Source organism: Theropithecus gelada, chromosome 14 (genome assembly GCF_003255815.1).
Source record: "Theropithecus gelada isolate Dixy chromosome 14, Tgel_1.0, whole genome shotgun sequence".
Lineage (NCBI taxonomy): Eukaryota > Metazoa > Chordata > Mammalia > Primates > Cercopithecidae > Theropithecus > Theropithecus gelada.
The window spans coordinates 858,556-874,039 of record NC_037682.1 but is presented as its reverse complement, the minus strand read 5'-3'; the positions used below and the strand labels follow the sequence as shown (position 1 = coordinate 874,039).

The following is a 15,484-nucleotide window of genomic DNA, read 5'->3' as shown; positions in this document are numbered from 1 at the left end:
TTGGGAGGCTGAGGCAGGAGAATGGCGTGAACCCGGGGGGGCGGAGCTTGCAGTGAGCCGAGATCGCGCCACTGCACTCCAGCCTGGGGCACAGAGCAAGACTCCGTCTCAAAAAAAAAAAAAATAAAAATAAAAACAGGCAAGAGATGTGAAGATACATTTAACCCACTACAACATGCAAATGGAAACAAGCACCTGGAAAGAGGTTCCGAATCACCCACCAATAAGAGGTTCCGAATCACCCACCAATGGGGAAATGCAACTAAAACCACAAGGAGGTGTTGTGGCAGAGAGAATGGCTGAAGGTTAAAAATAGCAACTGCTGCAAGGTTGACAGTGTGCAGAGAAAGTGAGGCCACCAGGTGCAGTGGCTCACGCCTGTAATTCCCAGTGCTTTGGAAGGCCGAGGCAGGTGGATCACTTGAGGTCAGGAGTTTGAGACCAGCCTGGGCAACCTTGTCTCTACTAAAAATATAAAAATTAGCCAGTCATGGTGGCAGGTGCCTGTAATCCCAGCTACTTGGAGGGCCGAGGCACGAGAATTGCTTGAAACCGGGAGGCAGAGGTTGCAGGTTGCAGTGAGCGGAGATGGCCCCACGGCACTCCAGCCTGGGTGACAGAATAAAACTCCATCTAAAAAAGAAAAGGAAGGAAGGGAGGGAGGGAGGGAGGGAGGAAGGAAGGAAGGAAAGAAAGAAGGAAGGAAGGAAGGAAGGAAGGAAGGAAGGAAGGAAGGAAGGAAGGAAGGAAGGAAGGAAGGAAGGAAGGAAGGAAGGAAGGAAGGACCCACGTGGCTGGCGGGGCTGTGATGCAAATGCTGGGGTAAATAGTGTGGCCGATTTAACAGATGGATACAGTGCATGGCTCGCAACCACAGCAGAACATCAAGGGCTTGACGGTCATTTCTCCGTTCTCTCCATGAGGTATAAATGGCTCACAGACACCCGAGAAAGTGCTGGTCATTAGGGAGACACAAATAAAAACCGCAGCCAGACACCACATTGCACCCACCAGCATCGTTAGTACACAACAAACAAAAAGGCAGAAAGTAGCAAGTGTCGGCGAGGACAAGAGCCGTGTCCCTGCTGTGCTGCTGGGGGACGTGTCCGTCTGAGATGCTGTTGTGGAAAACAGTTTGGCTGTTTTCCTCAGAACAATTAACACATCATTACTCTGTCACCCAGCAAGTCCCTCATAACTATACACCCAGAACGCTTGAAAACGGGATTGGGAAGGGCCCTTTGCACACCCGCGTTCACAGCAGTGTTATTCGCCCTCGCCCCAAAGGGGAGGCAGCCCAGGTGTCCATGAAGAGGCCCACAGATGAACGGACGCGGTCGACGCGGTCCCTGCACACAACGGGACACGGTTCCCAAGGGAAAGAGATTCCCACACAGGCCAGGCTGCCGCGGCGAAGGCGGAGGACGCTGAGCTGAGAAACCAGCCGGTCTCCAAAGGACAAATCCCGTGAGGCTCCCCCTGCGCGCAGTCCCTGCAGGCGCTGAATCCACAGACAGGAAGTGGACGGGGCGCCAGGCTGGGGAGGGGAGGGGGCGTTTGATGGGGACAGAGCTTCATTTTGGGAGGACGGGAGAGTCTGAGAACGGATTTTGGGAGGACAGGAGCATCTGAGAAGGGATTTTGGGAGGACAAGAGAGCCTGAGAACGGATTTTGGGAGGACGGAAGAGCCTAAGAATGGATTTTGGGAGGATGGGGAGTCTGAGAACAGATTTTGAGAGGATGGGGAGTCTGAGAATGATTTTGGGAGGATGGGAGAGTCTGAGAACGGATTTTGGGAGGACAGGAGCGTCTGAGAAGGGATTTTGGGAGGACGAGAAAGCCTGAGAACGGATTTTGGGAGGATGGGAGAGTCTGAGAACGGATGGTGGGGACGGATGCACGGAAATGTCAGCGAACCCAATGATCCTGAACCCTGCACTTCAAAGCGGATAAAATGGCAACACCGGCCCCCACAACAAAGTCACCGCTCAGGCCTTCCCGACGAACTCACCCCAGCCGGGTGCTCCAGGGGCCTCCGGAGCTCCTGCCGCCGCCCCTTCCCCGGGGTCCCCCAGTCCCCCCAAATCCTCCCCCAAGTCCCACGGCCCCTCCGTCCCCGCGCCCCGCAGGCTCCGAGGCTTCGCGGTGCGGTTCCCTCTGCGGGTCCCGGCCCGGGTCCCCTTCGCCCCCCAGGCCGGGACGTCCCCCTCCCCCAGCCGGCCGAGGGGCGCCAGCGCGGCGGAGGGGGCGGGAGGCCGGGCCGGGGCGACAGCTGGGGGGGCGGCCCTGACCTTCCCGGGATCGCTGGGCGCGGCCGGGCCGTCCCCCTTCCGGGCGCCGCCATAAAGGGGCCTCGCGGGGCTCCGGCCGTGGCCGCAGCGCTCAGCTCCCGCGCCCGACCCCGCCATGGCCCCCCGGCCCCTCCTGCTGCTGCTGCTGCTCCTCGGGGGCTCCGCCGCGCGCCCCGCGCCCCCCAGGTGAGCCGCCCGCCAGGCCCGTCCGCCCCCGGCCGCACCCGCCCCCCGCGCGGCCCTGACCCCGACCCCCGCCCGCCCCCAGGGCCCGGCGACACTCGGACGGGACGTTCACCAGCGAGCTCAGCCGCCTGCGGGAGGGCGCGCGGCTCCAGCGGCTGCTGCAGGGCCTGGTGGGGAAGCGCAGGTGAGGCCGGGTGGGGCGGGGGTCTTGCCGTGGTGCCCTGGCAGCAACGCGCGACCCCCAGCGCCAGGACTAACTCTGTTTTGGGGCGGGGGACAGCGAGCAGGACGCAGAGAACAGCACGGCCTGGTCCAGGCTCGGCGCGGGTCTGCTCTGCCCGTCCGGGTCCGACACGCCCACCCTGCAGGCCTGGTGAGCGCCCGCCCCACCGCAGACCCCACCCCAGACCCCACCCCAGACCCTTCCTTCTGTCCGTGGCCTCCCTGGGTCAGCGCTGGTGGCCACCGGAGGCCCAATTCCAGCGGCGGGGCCGGGGTCTCCAGCCCCAGCCCCAGCCCCCAACCCCGCACGTGCTGTCTCTGCAGGATGCCCCTGGGCGGGGCCTGGTCTCCCTGGCTGCCCCCTGGGCCCAGGCCTGGGGTTATGGTTTCAGAACCTGCCGGTGCTGCTGCAGAAGGAACCCTGCGACCGAGATGAGGAAGGAACCCCCTCACCACCTGCCCAGCCTAGGAGCGGAGCTGCATTTGGGGTGGTGGGCAGGCTGGGGGGAGAGGGGGAGGGGTGGAACTCGGCACCAATAAAGGAGAATCAGACCCAGACACTGGGAGTTGGTTGTGTCCACTTGGTGTAATCGAGGCAACCCCTGTGTAGCAGGGCTGTCAGATGGAAGGGGGCCCCATCCACCCAGCCGGGACTGTGACCACACCCCGCTGCCCTTTACACCTGGCGGCCACAGCTGGCCCCTCATCCTTATCTCTGGCATCAGTGCCGCCTCCTGTACATCGACTAAGCACCGCAGGGCCCCGCCCCCCCTTGTCTTCATTAGGAAACAGTCAAGGGCTCAGGGGGAGCCCGGACAGACTCTCAGCTCCTGCCCCGGGGCCCGTGTGGTCAGTGTTTTCGGAAGGGGCAGTGGGGAGGGTGTGGAGGGGCCAGGGAGGCTCAGGCGGGCAGGAAGAGGGGAGGGCAGAGGTGTCACCTGGGGTGCCAGGAGTCCACTCTGGCATGAGGACTCCGGACCCTCTGTCTTGTGTGGCCTCAGACCAGTGGCTTGACAACCCTCAGAGCCTGTGGAGTATGGAGCGTGCAGGGCTTGCAGGCGACTGTGAGGGTACAGTGCAGGGTTGGGACACTGAGCCCGGCCCCAGCCACGAGAGGCCAGAAGCTTCGGTGCACAGGCCTGGAGAGGAATGACTCCACTCCCCGCCTCACGACAGCCCCTTCCCCGCCCCGACCCCAGCCAGTGGCCTCTCTCTAGAGCTGGGGGCTTGCGGGGGCCAATGAAAAGAGCAGGGCAAGTGTCAAGACTCACCTCACTCCCTCTGTTGGGCACCAGGGCTCCCCAGGAGCTCCCAGCTGCCCCCCACAGCCCCGCCTTAGCCTTGGTCACTAAGGCCCTGTCCAGCCTCACCCTGAGAAGCTGGCTTGTCTCTGGGGCAGGCAGGCAGGGGTGTCCCTAGGACACAGTGAGGAGAGTCTCTTCCTTCAGAACCTGCCATCAGGCAGGCAGGGAGGTACTCCCCGCGAACACCCAGGTTCTGAGCCTCAAGGGTTGGCCTTAGAAATTTTGCCTGAGGTAGAGCTTAGGGGAGGAGCCAAGCAAGGGCAGCCTGGGCTAGGGAGGCAGGTTTCAGACACCCCAACACCAACGGCTTCTCTCCAACACCCTAGCTCTGCCCCTGCCCCGCCCCAGCCCCATGGCGCCCGTGAGCTGTTCTCTAGTCCTTTCTGCCCTGTGCCTCCGTGCCTGTGGCCTGAGCCCCCTGGTTAATCCCTGTACTCAGTCTAACTTGGGCCAAATGACTGCCCCCCTTCTGGCAGTGGGCCGGACCCGCCGGCCAGCGGGAGCCCCCTTGGCAGAGGCCGGTTGTAAAGGATCATAAAGTGGGCGGCGTCTGGCTGGGGCGAAGGTCGCTGAGGTAGGAACTGCGCCAGTCCTGGACGCCAAACCCACTCGGACCCTCCTGCCAGGTGACAGCCGCCAAGATGGGGTCTTGGGCCCTGCTGTGGCCTCCCCTGATGCTCACAGGGCTGCTTGGCCGACCCCCGGGGGCCGTGGCCCAGGTCCAGTGTACGTGCGGGCAGGGGTAGGTAGGTGGGGGCACAGGGCGGGGGGAGCCAGGGCCTGGGAGGCGCTGACCCCTCCTCTGCAACCTTACAGACTGCTCTGTGAACAAGTCGATCTTTGAAGTCGAGGAGAACACAAATGTCACCGAGCCGCTGGTGGACATCCATGTCCCAGAGGGCCAGGAGGTGACCCTCGGACCCTTGTCCACCCCCTTCGCATTTCGGATCCAGGGAAACCAGCTGTTTCTCAACGTGTCTCCTGATTACGAGGTGTGGGCGGCAGGTGGGTGGGGAGTGGGGGCTCCCGGGAGAAGGGAGCCTGGATCCTCAGGCCACACCTTCCCCGGGGGGCCCAGGAGTTCTATGCCTGCAGGCATCCACTAACACCCATGCTTGGTGGTGCCTGCCCTAGAAGGCTGGGCCATTTTGGGATGAAGGCTGGGCCCACACCCTCAGCACTGACCACTGATGATGGGGACCCTGGGCCAGCGCCTGCCCCCTTGGCCTCAGTCTCACCACCTGTGGGGCGGGACAGTGACTGCAGACCCGTCTGCCTCCACAGGAGAACTCACTACTTGAGGCTCAGCTGCTGTGTCAGAGCGGAGGCACGCTGGTGAGTCCCTGCCCCACTCTCCCCGCCCACCAGGCCACCTCAGCTGGGCTCTGCCCTGCCGGTCCAGGGCCAGTCTCTGATGACCTCACCTAGGGTGTGGTTTCACATGCCATCCCCGAGAGTGATGCTCACATTTCCTCCAGTCCAGACTCTGCCCTGAACTGTGGCGTCCCCGTCACTGATCCCTTGTCCAGCAGATACCCCCACCCAGTGTGCCCAAGACTCCCACCCACTCCCTCAACCACCACTGCCCCCACAAGGGAGGCACCTTTATCCTGCCAGCCACTGGAACCACTTTGGTCTCCACTCGCCCTCCTTCCCCACGTCCCCCGCTAAGCTCCCCATTGGTAAATCACTTGGCTCTGCCCCAGCTCGACCCAGAAATCCACCGTCTGCCCACCTCCAGTCCCACCAGGGCCGGGACACCAGCACTCATTTTGGGAAACTTTCAGCCGGCCCGCTGGCTTCCCCGTTGCCCCTTGCCGGTCCCAGTCCACTCCATGCGGCGGAACAGCCTCTGTGGACGCTGTAAACCAAGGCTGCCCAGTCCACCCCAGCCCTCCACAGCTCCTTTCTCACTGAGAGTCAAACCCAGATGTACTGTGCGGAGGCTCTGCTGCAGCCTCAGAGCTCCCGCAGGCACGCTCCTCCCTCACCTGCTCAGGTCTGCAGTCTTCAGAGAAATCCCAACCGTCCTATTAGGGAATAGTTGCATCCCAGCCCCGCTCCCCCAACATCCTACTTCTTCACCAGCGGCATTGTTTTCGGCTTTATTAAGGAAAATTGCAGAATCCTGAGGCCAGCACAGGCCCCCACCCCCCCCACCCACCTACCAGCAGACAGAGGGCTCTGTGCCCACCGCACACCACAGCACATCACCCACATATATCTTGGCATGTGTCTCTGAAAGAGAGGGATGCTTCTTTTTTTTGAGACCGAGTCTCGCTCTGTTACCTAGGTTGGAGTGCAATGGCGAGATCTCGGCTCACTGCAACCTCCGCCTCCCGGGTTCAAGTGATTCTCCTGCCTCAGCCTCCCGAGTAGCTGGGATTACAGGCGCCCACCACCACGCTTGGCTAATTTTTGTATTTTTGGTAGAGACAGGATTTCACCATGTTGGTCAGGCTGATCTCAAACTCCTGACCTGGTGATCCGCCCGCCCCAGCCTCCCAAAGTGCTGGGATTTCAGGCATGAGTCACTGTGCCTGGCCGGGATCCTTTTTTTTTTTTTTTTTTTTTTTTTTTTTTTTTTTTTTTTAGATGGAGTCACCCTCTGTCGCCCGGGCTGGAATGCAGTGGCACGATTTCCGCTCACTACAACCTCTGCCTCCCAGGTTCAAACGATTCTCCTGCCTTGGCGTCCACCCACCTCGGCCTCCCAAAGTGCTGGGATTACAGACGCCCGCCACCACACCCAGCTAATTTTTGTATTTTTAGTAGAGACGGGGTTTCGTCATGTTGGCCACATTGGTCTCGAACTCTTGACCTCAGGTGATCTGCCCGCCTCGGCCTCCCAAAGTGCTGGGATTCCAGGCGTGAGCCACCATGCCTGCCAGGACTCTTCTTTTTGAAACATAACCACAATGTCGTCACACCTGGGAAAAGTGGTCACTTTCTACCTCGAATGTTCAGGATGCCGCATTCCCCATGGTCTCTGAAGGGTTTTAACAATGGTTTGTTGGCTCAAGCCTGTAATCCCAGCACTTTGGGAGGCCGAGGTGGGTGGATCACGAGGTCAGATCGAGACCATCCTGGCTAACACGGTGAAACCCTGTCTCTACTAAAAATACAAAAAACTAGCTGGGCGTGGTGGCGGGTGCCTGTAGTCCCAGCTACTCGGAGGCTGAGGCGGGAGAATGGCGTGAACCCGGGAGGCAGAGCTTGCAGTGAGCCAAGATCGGGCCACTGCACTCCAGCCTGGGCCACACAGCGAGACTCCGTCTCAAAAAAAAAAAAAAAAAAAAAATTGTTTGTTTGAATCAGGGTCCACGTTATGCACCTAGCTGATAATTCTCCTGAGTTTCTGTTCATCTTCACGTTTCCTTCTCCCATCTTTTCTCTTGGAGATTTATTTGTGAAGAAACTGGGTTGTCGGCTGGGCACGGTGGCTCACACCTGTAATCCCAGCACTTTGGGAGGGAGTTTGACACCAGCCTGACCAACATGGAGAGACCCCGTCTCTTCTAAAAATAAAAAATTACCCGGGTGTGATGGCGGGCGCCTGTAATCCCAGCTACTCGAGAGGCAGAGGCAGGAGAATCGCTTAAACCTGGGAGGCACACGCCACTGCACTCCAGCCTGGGTGACAGAATGAGACTCTGTATCCAAAAAGAAAACAAAGAAAAGAACTGGATTGTCTTTCCTCACTTGAGATTCTGCTGGTTGCATCCCCAAGTACCTGCATTATTTTTCTGTGGCGCACCTGCCACCTCCTGGCTTTATAAAGTCCTTTTTGTCTGTTGTTGTAAGTCCTGCCAGGACAGGCACCACCGGGCAGAGATTTGTCTCTTGTGATCTCTGCATCCCAGCACCTAGAGCTGTGCAGCCCCCCTGCAGCCCCCCAACACCACTGAGCGAGTGAGTGGATGGATAGCCGTCGAGGGGTGCACCTCACTCACGATGGGGACAGACAGCCGTTGAGGGGTGCACCTCACTCATGATGGGGAAGGATAGCGTCGAGGGGTGCACCTCACTCATGATGGGGAGCGGCTGTGGGAGAGGCTGATGGCCACATCCTGCAGGTGACCCAGCTGAGGGTGCTCGTGTCAGTGCTGGACGTCAATGACAACGCCCCTGAATTCCCCTTTACAACCAAGGAGATAAAGGTGGAAGAGGTGAGGCCAGCGAAGCTGCCAGGGCTGGGGAGGGGGTGCGGGAGCCCAGGGTGAGGGCAGGGGTGAGTGGTGGCCGGGGGCTCAACCACAGCGGGGGTCCACAGGGGCCAAGAGTGTGGCCAGACCAAGCCCCTCTCCCTCCCTAGGACACTAAAGTAAACTCCACCGTCATCCCTGAGACAGAACTGCAGGCCGAGGACAAAGACAAGGATGACATTCTGTTCTACACCCTCCAGGAAGTGACTGCAGTCAGTGCCGCCCGCCCTGCCCCAGCGTGAGCCCCTCGCCACTGACACCCGCAGCCGCCCTCGCCCTCCCAGGCTCTTAGGCTGTGTCCTCCCTGATCCTCCCCAGGGTGCCAGTGACTACTTCTCCCTGGTGGGTGTAAACCATCCCGCCCTGAGGCTGGACCGGCCCCTGGACTTCTACGAGCGGCCCAACATGGCCTTCCGGCTGCTGGTGCGGGTGAGCGGCTCACCCCAGCCCTGAGTCCCACACGCTTGAGGTCCCCCTGGCCCCAGCTGCTCCCAGGTCTGATCTGGCTGTTGCAGGACACTCCGGAGGAGAACGTGGAGCCCAGCCACACGGCCACCGCCACGCTGGTGCTGAACGTGGTGCCTGCCGACCTGCGGCCCCCCTGGTTCCTGCCCTGCACCTTCTCAGACGGCTACGTCTGCATCCAAGCTCAGTACCACGGGGCTGTCCCCACGGGGCACACACTGGTAATGGGGAGGGAGGGGCAGTGCCCGGGGCGGGGCCTTCTAGGCAGGTTGGAGGCAGGGACGGCCAGGATCAGAAGAAGGGCAGGGTCAGGGTCAGCGGGTGGGGCCAAGTTTGGTTGTGATTTTGAAACAAATACAGACTCTCCTTGTAAACCAATCTTTCCCATCTTGAGGGGGTGAGGGAGCAAACCCTGAACACACAGAGAGGAGTGTGGGCCCCAGAGCCAGGCGGTCTCAGGGGCCTGGGGAGGTGGGCTGGGGCCCTGGAGTTCTTAAGGGATGGTGAGATCTCTGCCCTGCTCACAGTCACCACTAGGCCCACACAGGCTGTCTGCAAACCTTCACAGCACCAAGGCACCCGGGGCCACCAAACAGCACATGAGAGGCAGAAACGCAGACCCCGGGAACCCCTCGCTTCCTAAATGTCTGCTTAGCCGTCAAGACAAGCATCGTAGGCCGGGCGCGGTGGCTCAAGCCTGTAATCCCAGCACTTTGGGAGGCCGAGACGGGCGGATCACAAGGTCAGGAGATCGAGACCATCCTGGTTAACACGGTGAAACCCCGTCTCTACTAAAAAATACAAAAAAAAAAAAAAAACTAGCCGGGCGAGGTGGCAGGCGCCTGTAGTCCCAGCTACTCGGGAGGCTGAGCCAGGAGAATGGTGTAAACCTGGGAGGCGGAGCTTGCAGTGAGCTGAGATCTGGCCACTGCACTCCAGCCTGGGCGACAGAGCTAGACTCCGTCTCAAAAAAAAAAAAAAAAAAAAAAAAAGACAAGCATCGTGCAAATGGCACTCAGTATCTCTGGGCAACTTATTCGTTAGTGAGGGACCCACAGGGGTGTGACTCACTGTGATACTGGGACAAGGGACAGTCCTAGACAGGCAGGGATGCCCGGCCACCAGCGGGACTGGGCCCCTCCTCAGCCAGCCCTGCCCTGGCTGACCTTGATGGGGAGCCAGAGGGGCCAGGTTGGGGCCATCCACCCCAGCCTCACGACGTGCCCTCCTCTCCACCATCCTTGAAGCCATCGCCCCTCGTCCTGCGTCCCGGACCCATCTACGCCGAGGATGGAGACCGCGGCATCAACCAAGCCATCATCTACAGCATCTTCAGTGGTGAGTGGGGCCCAGCCCTCAACAATGCCCCGGACCCCTCTCTGTCCCTGTCTCTGTCCCCACCTTGGGCTGGGGAAGCCCCAGGGGCACCTGCCAGCAAGGCAGAGCTGGCTGGGTCCCTGGGCCTCAGGAGGCCGGGACTGAGCACTTCCATCGTCCTCCCAGGAAACGTGAACGGTACATTCGTCATCCACCCAGACTCCGGCAACCTCACCATGGCCAGGAGTGTCCCCAGAGCCATGACCTTTCTTCTGCTGGTGAAGGTGAGGTAGGGACCTGCACGGGGGGCAGGGCAGTGGGGGCAGGGTGGAAGGTAGGGCGGGGGGCAGGGCGGGGGGGCAGGGCCCCTGCCAAATCTGCATCTATTCTTCCTGAGCCCCAGGCTTCAGCACCAGCTCCACCGTCAACCCCACGAGTCACGGCTGCCTCCCCCGCCTCCAGGGCCAGCAGGCTGACCTTGCCCGCTACTCAGTGACCCAGGTCACCGTGGAGGCTGTGGCTGCAGACGGGAGCCCGCCCCGCTTCCCCCAGAGCCTGTACCGTGGCACCGTGGCACTTGGCGCTGGAGCAGGTGTTGTGGTCAAGGATGCAGCTGCCCCCTCTCAGCCTCTGAGGGTCCAGGCTCAGGACCCGGAGTTCTCGGTAGGTAGCACACGCAAGGCTGACGCCTGCCGCCCCCACGGCAGCCTTCCTGTTGCCCAGGGTCCCTGGGTCCACCCGGCCTCCCCTCTGTGGGTGGGTCAGGGCTGCAGATGGGAGGCAGCCTGGCCGGGGACTCAATGAAACCCTGTCCAGGACCTCAACTCGGCCATCACGTATCGAATTACCAACCACTCACATTTCCGGATGGAGGGAGAGTTTGTGCTGACCACCACCACACTGACCCAGGCGGGGGCCTTCTACGCAGAGGTGAAGGGCAGGGCAGGTGGGCATCTCCAAGGGTGTGGGGCTTAAAGACGTGCCCAGGAGGGACAAGCCCCTTTCTGCCCCAGGTTGAGGCCAAAAATACGGTGACCTCTGGCACTGCGACCACAGTCATTGAGATACAAGTTTCCGAACAGGAGCCCCCCTCCACAGGTGAGCCCCCATCCCCAGAGACTGGAGGAACAACTGGGCCCTGGACCAGCACCACTTCTGAGGCCCCCAGACCCCCTGTGCCCTCCCAGGGACCCTCCACAACCAGCTCTGGGGGAGGCACAGGCCCTCATCCACCCTCTGGCACAACTCTGAGGCCACCAACCTCGTCCACACCCGGGAGGCCCCCCGGTGTGGGAACCAGCACCTCCCACCAACCAGCCACACCCGGTGGCGGCACAGCACAGACCCCAAAGCCAGGAACCTCTCAGCCGATGCCCCCCGGTGTGGGAACCAGCACGTCCCACCAACCAGCCACACCCGGTGGTGGCACAGCTCAGACCCCAGAGCCAGGAACCTCTCAGCCGATGCCCCCCAGCAGGAACACCCCATCCTCAGGTAGCACCCACTCCGTTGCCTTCCCTCCCTGGCTCAGATCACTGGGTGGTAGGGAAATGCTGTAGGAAGGGTCCACCCCAGGCTGACCTGGCCTGACTATGAAATCCCAGAGGGGTCTGTTTGGGACTGACAGACACAGACAGGCCAAAGGCCCTCAGTGAGGTGAACTGTGATGTGTGTAGGACAGAGGCCAGATTTGGGGTCCAGCGAATCCCATGATTCCCACAGCTGCCGGCTCACCCTGCAGGCCCCTGCCCCTCCTGTGAGCAGCCTCCTTGGTCGGGGGCGGGGGGGGGGGCCAGGGTCTCACTGGGACACACAGGCCCCTCCAGCCAGGGTCAGCAGAGCCTGAGATTTGGGAGACAGCCCAGGCCTGGGTGATTTCCAAGTGTCTCAAGCCTGGCACAGGTTGGCATGGGGAATGCCTGGGGCACTCAACAGTGCGGGGGTGATGGCATTTTCCACAGCGATGCCAGGTGGCGGCCCCTCGGAGGACAAGAGCTTCTCAGTGGTGGACATGGCAGCCCTGGGTGGGGTGCTGGGTGCACTGCTGCTGCTGGCTCTCCTTGGCCTCACTGTCCTTGTCCACAAGCACTACGGCTCCCGGCTCAAGTGCTGCTCCGGCAAAGCTCCGGTGAGGCCCAGGGTGGAGGGCAGGGCAGGCGACCCGCAGGGAGTGGGGGACAGGAGAGGGGAGGGCAGAGGGGAATATGTGGAGGCGGAGGGGTGTCCACTGTGGAATGAAGGTGTGGAGAGGCCACAAGGCAGCAGAGACCCAGGGACCCCGCTGACGCCTTCACTCCCGCTAGCAGGAACCCCAGCCCTCAGGCTGTGACAACCAGGCGTTCCTCCCTGACGACGAGGCCAACTGGGCGCCCGCCCCCAGCCCCACGAGCGACGCCAAGCCCGCGGAGGCACCGCCGACGCCCGCGGAGCCCGCGCCCCCTGGCCCCGCGCCCCCAGGCAGTGCCCCTGAGGCCCCGGCAGCGGCGGGAGCCGGGGGAAGCCCCGCAGCGGTGAGGTCCATCCTGACGAAGGAGCGGCGGCCGGAGGGCGGGTACAAGGCCGTGTGGTTCGGCGAGGACATCGGGGCGGAGGCAGACGTGGTCGTTCTCAACACGCCCACCCTGGACGTGGATGGCGCCAGCGACTCCGGCAGCGGCGACGAGGGCGAGGGCGCGGGGCCTGGCAGGGGTCCTCACGATGAGCCCGGCAGCGATGACTCGTACATCTAAGCGGCCCCTCCACCCTCTTCCCCTGCCTCGCGGGCGCTAGAGGTCCCGCTCCCCTAACCCCCGACCCAAGGCAGAATAAAGCGAGGCTCCCGAAACCCAGGCCGTGGCATGGGGCGGGCGCGCGGGTCCGTGCGGGCCCCATTTGCTCGCGTCCCCCATCGTCCTCGGCGCTCGAGCCCGGGTGTGCAGACGGGGGTGGCGGGTCCGGCCGCGCTGTCCCCACCCGAAGGCTGCAACGCTTCCTGTAAACCACCTGCTGTGCCCGCTGTCTTCCCGAGGCTCCGCGCCAGCTGGCCCGAGAAGTTCCTCTCCTGCTCTAACCACAGCCGGAAAGGGCACTCCCCTCCCCCAGTCTGCACGGGGGATCTCAGGCACCCGCTGAACTCAGACCTACCACTCCCGACCCTACACAGAGATTGCCTGGGGAGGCTGAAGAGCCAACGCAAATCCCCAAGACGATGGGCTTGGAAGCCAGTAGTCTCAAACATCTGCCGGGCTGGGGGTCCTAGTCCCCTTCTGAAATCTACATGGTTGGGTTGGGGCACAGCATTAAACACCCACCCAGAGGCCTGGACTGAGGCACGCGGGGGTCGGTGAGCGCGTGTGGCCTGAGCAGGAGCCGGACCAGGAGGCCTAGGGGTGAGAGACACCTCCCGGTCGCTTCTCCCAAGGCCACAGCCCAGGCTGGCCACCCATGCCCAGAACCATCAAGGGGTCCCTTGTGGGTCGTCAGCACTGTCCCTGATGAAAAGACACTATTAATTCCTTTCCAAATGTTTTAATTGCAAGAGCGTCTGATATTCTTGTCTGAACAATCTAAAGAACCCGAAGGGGGCCGCATGGTGGCTCCCGCCTGTAATCCCAGCACTTTGGGAGGCCAAGGCGGGCGGATCAGCTGAGGTCAGGAGTTCAAGACTAGCTTGACCAACTTAGAGAAACCCCGTCTCTACTAAAAATACAAAATTGGCCGGGCGCGGTGGCTCAAGCCTGTAATCCCAGCACTTTGGGAGGCCGAGGCGGGTGGATCACGAGGTCAGGAGATCGAGACTATCCTGGCTAACACGGTGAAACCCCGTCTCTACTAAAAAATACAAAAAATTAGCCGGGCGTGGTAGCGGGCGCCTGTAGTCCCAGCTACTTGGAAGGCTGAGGCGGGAGAATGGCGTGAACCCAGGGGGCGGAGCTTGCAGTGAGCCGAGATCGCGCCACTGCACTCCAGCCTGGGAGACACAGCGAGACTCCGTCTCAAAAAAAAAAAAAAAAAAAAAAAATACAAAATTAGCCGGGCATGGTGGCTCATGCCTGTAATCCCAGCTACTCGGGAGCCTGAGACAGGAGAATCACTTGAACCCATGAGGCGGAGGTTGTGGTGGGCCAAGATTGTGCCACTGCACTCCAGCCTGGGCAACAAAAGCGAAACTCCATCTCAAAAAAAGGAACCCAAACGGTGCAGCTGCCCCTTTTTAGAGGCACATCCACCTCCCCTTACCCACTTCCCTTTTTTGAGACTCAGTCACGCTCTGTCCCCGGGCTGGAGTGGAGTGGCTCCATCTCAGCTCACTGCAGCCTCGACCTCCTGGGCTCAAGTGATTGTCCCGCCTCAGCCTCCCAAGTACCTGGGACTACAGGCCTGCGCCACCACGCCCGGCTGATTTTTGTATTTTTAGTAGAGACTGGGTTTCGCCACGTTTGCCAGGCTGGTCTCGAACTCCTGACCTCAAGTGATCGGCCGAGGCGGGCGGATCACGAGGTCAGGAGATCGAGACCATCCTGGCTAACACGGTGAAACCCCGTCTCTACTAAAAATACAAAAAATTAGTCGGGCGAGGTGGCGGGCGCCTGTAGTCCCAGCTACTCGGGAGGCTGAGGCAGGAGAATGGCGGGAACCCGGGAGGCGGAGCTTGCAGTGAGCTGAGATCCGGCCACTGCACTCCAGCCTGGGCGTCAGAGCGAGACTCCGTCTCAAAAAAAAGAAAAAAAAAAAAAGCGCAACAAGAAGGGCCTGGTTTTGTCTGGGGTCCGGTTTCGCTTACGTTTGGGGGGTCCCCGCCTTATCCCACTGTGTCCCCCACCTCCGATGACTGCCGGCGCCCCGGCCCCAGGCGTGTAGGGGCTACTTCCCAGAGAAGCGGCTGGACCCTGCAGGGCCGAGCCACACAGGCAGACAGGGCCCACCGCTGCCCCCTCGCCGCCACTCCCTACCCGCGCTGCCCGGGGCGGGGTTCCGCTGGTCGCATTCGAGAGCAGGAACTGGCCGCGCGCGCCCTTCCCGGAAACGCCCGCCTGGTCACGTGACCTCCTTGGCCGCACCTGCAGCTCTTTGGGCCCCGCCCCCGGCCCGGACACCATAAAAGCGCCGGCCCTCCGCTTCTCCGCGGTAAGAAACCTCCCGCCCCGGCGACTGTGGCACCCAGGTACTCGGGACCCCGGACCCACGCGGTGCAGGTCCGGGAGTGAGAGACTCACCGGGAGGGGTAGAGCCAAGGGCTGGGGGAGCCTGATGGATGAGGGTCGGGCGGTGTGGGAGGCGGAGGCGGAGGCGGGGCCCGGGGCGGAGGCGGGGGCGGGGTTCTGCGGAGATGAGAACCGGACGGAGATGGGATCGGGGAGGGTGGAAGCGCCACTGTTTTAAGTTTCGCTTTCTCGGAAGCCTGGCCCGCCCCCGACGTGGCCTTTCCCGTCTCCGCAGGGTCCGGCCTGCACCGGCCCGGCAGGCCTGGACACTGGTTCAACACCTGTGACTTCACGTGTGCGCGCCAGCCAT

General features: G+C 61.8%; 2 protein-coding genes across 2 annotated transcripts; both read left to right on the top strand.

The window, feature by feature from the left end:
- The first annotated feature begins 2,313 nt into the window (after nucleotides 1-2,313).
- On the top strand, nucleotides 2,314-3,251 carry SCT (secretin). Its single transcript, XM_025358486.1, has 4 exons — nucleotides 2,314-2,478; nucleotides 2,561-2,662; nucleotides 2,759-2,851; nucleotides 3,025-3,251. Exons 1-4 carry the CDS (start codon nucleotides 2,408-2,410, stop codon nucleotides 3,134-3,136), a joined length of 378 nt encoding a protein of 125 aa, XP_025214271.1. The 5' UTR covers nucleotides 2,314-2,407; the 3' UTR covers nucleotides 3,137-3,251.
- Nucleotides 3,252-4,379: 1,128 nt separating this feature from the next.
- On the top strand, nucleotides 4,380-13,502 carry CDHR5 (cadherin related family member 5). Its single transcript, XM_025356756.1, has 14 exons — nucleotides 4,380-4,730; nucleotides 4,821-4,996; nucleotides 5,289-5,339; nucleotides 8,081-8,173; nucleotides 8,320-8,421; nucleotides 8,528-8,638; nucleotides 8,725-8,895; nucleotides 9,922-10,012; nucleotides 10,178-10,275; nucleotides 10,454-10,654; nucleotides 10,808-10,921; nucleotides 11,005-11,089; nucleotides 11,962-12,119; nucleotides 12,298-13,502. Exons 1-14 carry the CDS (start codon nucleotides 4,646-4,648, stop codon nucleotides 12,718-12,720), a joined length of 1,959 nt encoding a protein of 652 aa, XP_025212541.1. The 5' UTR covers nucleotides 4,380-4,645; the 3' UTR covers nucleotides 12,721-13,502.
- Nucleotides 13,503-15,484: the final 1,982 nt, after the last annotated feature.